Genomic DNA, 4706 nt, shown 5'->3' with positions numbered 1-4706 from the left:
CATAAAAAAAATTACCAAATTTCAATGTTAGCAAAGTTAATTTTTTAACTAATCCCGGTGGCCCGATATAGAAGAAGAAAAACTATTTTTTTATGAATTTTCAAAAAGTGTACTAAAATTCTAAAGGGTTATTTCTGACAAATTTTCATTTCTCTTTTTCCTTATAAAAAAAAAAAAAAAGAAAAAAAGAAAAAAAGACCACCTGACCGGCCGGATGGTGCGCTACAAAACGAGAATCTATTACTATGCTAACTATATTCCAACTTTTATTAATAAATAATCATCTCACTTCTTATGAAATGGTCAATATCCCCACTACGTTAAGTAATTACATTAAGGAAAATTTCTTCTTTTTTAAAAGAAAAAAAAAAACCATTAAGAAAATATCATTTAGAGAGACACGGCATAGAAGTTCAAAAATCTTGACATTATTAAAATGTGAACAAAAATTGTCCTTTCTTCATTATTTAGTACCAATATAATTACGAAAATCACAAAATGAAATGGTCTTCCTACTATTAAACAAGAAAAATCATCCCAAAATTAAAATTATTTTACAAACGTATCAATCACACATTAATTGTTTAAACAATTCTCAACTAATTTGTATTATAGACTAAAGAATAGAGCAAGAAGGATTAGTTTCACAAGGTACGACGACGTATGATCCAGAATAAGGCGGGTAGGGCGGGCATGGGCAAGGACAAGGGGGCGGGGCGGGCTTCTTATCATCTGGTTTTTTATCGTCCGGTTTCTTTTCCTCCGGTTTGGGTGGCGGTCCAATGCTCACGACATCAACAATCTTGCCGGCGCAAGAAATCGCCTTCCTCGTACGTTTAACTATGTCGACCGGATCCGCCGTGCCGGTCACGGATAAAGTCCCCTTGGCTTCGTCTGTCTCAACCTTGTCCACGCCTATAACCAAAATTAATTAACAAATTCAAAAAAATTGCATGTAATTCATAGAAGAAGAAGAAGGTACCTTCTATGGAAGTAACAGCTTTAAGGACTTTGGTCTTGCATTTCTGGCATGCAATATCAAGTTTCAGAACGGTTTTGGTTTGCGCCATGGGAAATTAGGAAACAATAATGGAGCTGCCTTGGGATGTTCGTGAAATTATATAGACATGGAAGCTATTTACATGGATGGGATAACGTTTTTATAAAGCCTTTGAATCTTCTTTGCCTATATGGTTATATTTCAATATTAATTAATTTTGAGGTCTCTCTATGGTTCTATTAGAGACTCTGATATCATATTATAGAAATAAATTAATCGACAATAAAAAAACTAATCCAATATTTTTTTAAAGAGGGTAGAGTTTTTTCATCTTTTATTTGTACATATGAAATTTTTTTGTTTTTGATTGAATTTTATTTAGGATAGATTATAAAAATATCTTTGAATTTTATTATTTGTTTTAAAAAATACCTCTATATTTTCAAAAGTTGCAACATTACTCTTAAATTTTCATAAACATTTTAAAATTACCTTTGAGTGGAGATTCTTTAGAAATTCTTTAGAAATTTGATAGAAATTGAGATAGGTAATGGTGTGGTAGGTGACACATAACAAAAAAATTGAATCACTGATCTACCATATTGTTTTAGGTTATTGTCATGTAGTTCTAAGTCTGGATTTTTGTTCAATAAATTTATATTTCAAAAGTAGTTTTAAAACATTTATGGATAATATTCAACATTACAAAATATAAAACATCCTTTCATACTCAAGAGAGAAATTCAAAGGTCCTCGTCATAATTTTGCGTTTTATTTAATTGTGTGTGATGAAAATTAGAGGGAAGAGAAGATTATTCAACGGTCAGATTGAGTAGTTCAACCTCTTCGATCAATAGGAGTCTTTTTATTATTATTTTTTATTTTAAATATGATCGATGGGGGATTAATCCGACGGTGGTGGAGAATCTGACTTTACTCCTTTGATTACTTTAAAGTCAGCGGATGTTGCACCCATCGTTAATTGAAGAAACTTCTTTGTCACGATAAACAAAGAAAAATAATAAAGAAATATTAAAAATTGACGTTGTTTTTTAGCAAATTAATTGGCCCAAATGACAAGTTGGATCCTTTTTTTCTTCATTTTTATATGGTCTTTCTCAAGATTTATCGTTGATCTCAAAAATGGTTGTTTATTAACTAGAAGTTAAAAGAAAAAAAAAAAACCATATGGTGTGATCAAGGAAAGAGATTAGGGATGACAATAGGGCTGAGTTAGGGTGAGGATGCACTTTTCATCTCCATTCTTGTACAGATTTTTAATCCCTGTCTCCATCCCATTCCTCGTTTTGAGGAGTCGGGGTCAGGGTCAGGAAATCCCCATTCGGGAGTTCGGATCTCTATGAGAAAAAATCTTCGCTTTTTATTTTATTATTTTTATAATTTAAAATTAACTAAATTTAATATTTATATTGAAATTATAAATTTTATATAGAAAATTAGTATTATTGTTACATATAGTTGTTTAAATTAAACATTACATGTTTTTTTTATTATAAATTAATAAAAATTAAATTTATTATATTAGTTTTTTAAAATTAAAAAAGAAAAAAACTGAAACATACTGTTTCATAATATATTATTATTATTATTAGTATCATATATATATATATATATATTAATAATTAAAAAAGTCGAGGCGGGGACGGAGATCGGGTTCGAGGTCGAGGACGGGGTAGGGATCCCCTCCCCGTCCCCGATTTAAATCCCTGATTTGATCTCCGTCCCCGATCAAATCGGGTTTTCCCACACAGGTTCCCAACCGCGTGAGAAATTTTGCCATCCCTAAAAAGATGTCCTCTTAAAAGGAGATTTGGTGTACAGGTTTGAAATCTTAAGCTTTGAATGTTAAGCTTGAGGTTAGGTTTTAGATAGTATGAGTTTAAGAAAGTATTTGGACTGTAAGATTAGGAAGCCTGTAAATGAAGTGCAAATTTATAAATCTTAAGTTTATGAAATATTATTTTTTTTATTTAATCCGTGGTTAGATTTTAAATTAGTTCAAACTTATCATTTTAATTATTTTAATATAGTTAGGTTTAAACTACACTAAAAAAATTTATAAGAATATATATTTTTTTTAATTTTGAAATAGAAATGTGACCAAATTCATAATTTTATTTAATTTATTATTTTAATAATTTAGCATTTTGACTTTACTAGACTTTGAGTTAAAATTTCATAGACTTTTGTCACTTTAACTAATTTGAAAATAATCATTTTTTACCGTAAGATGTTAACTTCAAATTGAAATAAACAAGGATTTTGGTCTTAAATTCAATTACTGAAAAATTATAATATTTTTTTTATCTAATTACATTCGAGGAATTAAAAAAAATAAAGTTTAGGTTTTAATTTTTATTTAGCCCTAAGTTATTACCAACATTTTAATCTTTTACGTTTAAAAATAATATCTTCGAGCTAGGTAAATTGAAAAATCGATAAAATATGAAAATATTAAATTAAATTAAGGCATTCTATACATATAGCTAAAATAAATATACCTAATTATACAATTGTAGTCTAATGAGCTATTATTGTATACAAAAATGTGATCCAATTTACTTTTTTAGCTCTCAACATATAAGGAATAGTTTTGAACTTTTCAAAACTATTACAAGTAAGAAAAATATATTTGAAATTCTGAAAATTGTTGGCCTCATAAATGAAAGCAAGAATTGATGAGAAGCTTTAAAGAAGAAAACAAGATATATTTGATATATATAGCACTATATATTTGAATTTTCTATAAATAAATCAGTATATATTTGATAAGTTCATGATCAATTCAATTTATATAATATATTATCTTATATACCAAACAATATATTTGATGTATATTTACATTTTTTTAGTATATTTGTAAACACGCTAAAAAATTAATCATGGTATATGCTATGTATATTTCATCTTCTACTATATTACTAATATAATCGACATATACTTGAGATCTCAATAGATAGGTGATCGATTTTCAACTAGGAAAATAGAAATAAATGAAATCTCCTAAAATGAAGGAAGCATTAATTTTTTTTTTTTTTTTTTTTAAAAAGAGAGAGAATTCAAAAAGATAAAATCTTATAATAATAATAATTAAAAAAAAAACTCCAAAAGAAAAAATAATTAAAAGAAAGAGAATGCATTTTAAAAAATATTATTATAATTAAACTAAGGGCCTTTTTGGAATGATTTAGAAAAAAACATTCGTCGGAGTTGGTGGCCGAAGGTTGGCCAACGACAGTTACTGAAGGTGGTAGTTGTAATTAGCCAGCAGCAGCCATCGTGGAAGTTGGCCGACAAACTTTCTAGATTAAAATAGAAAAAAAAAATAATAATTCATGGATTTGAATAGTGTTTATTATTCAAACCCATGAGAAAATAGCGTAGGAAATGACTTGTTAGATCCTTGCCCTAAACAATGATTGGACTCAAGATGCTTAACTCATCTAATCTCAATCCTTGAAGCAAACATCTTATAAGATGTTTTAAAAGAAGTATTTACTAGGGTTTATTTTTATTGAATTTAAACGGTTAAATTACAAAGTTTAATCTCTCCACTTTAAAATTTATGTTCACTTTGAACTTTTAAAAATAGCTAATAACTCGTTTTAAACATAGCTCAAATGACATCGGTATATGTATTACTATGAAGTACAGATACAACTACACAATACAAATACGATCGGAT

At 28.1% G+C, this 4706-nt stretch overlaps 1 protein-coding gene across 1 annotated transcript; it reads right to left on the bottom strand.

Annotated features, from left to right (window-relative positions):
* Positions 1-439: 439 nt before the first annotated feature.
* LOC150030814 (heavy metal-associated isoprenylated plant protein 2-like) lies at positions 440-1369 on the bottom strand. Its single transcript, XM_090309405.1, has 2 exons — positions 983-1369; positions 440-915 (listed from the first exon to the last, which is right to left on the bottom strand). The coding sequence occupies exons 1-2, from the start codon at positions 1068-1070 to the stop codon at positions 617-619; spliced, it is 387 nt and encodes a 128-aa protein (XP_090165531.1). The 5' UTR covers positions 1071-1369; the 3' UTR covers positions 440-616.
* Between the last annotated feature and the right edge of the window lie 3337 nt (positions 1370-4706).

This window comes from Benincasa hispida, unplaced genomic scaffold, assembly GCF_027475165.1.
Source record: "Benincasa hispida cultivar pf3 unplaced genomic scaffold, pf3_genome.v1.1 HicScf1634, whole genome shotgun sequence".
Taxonomy (NCBI): Eukaryota; Viridiplantae; Streptophyta; class Magnoliopsida; order Cucurbitales; family Cucurbitaceae; genus Benincasa; species Benincasa hispida.
Note: the sequence above shows the minus strand (reverse complement) of the source record. Positions and strands in the feature narration are given on the sequence as shown.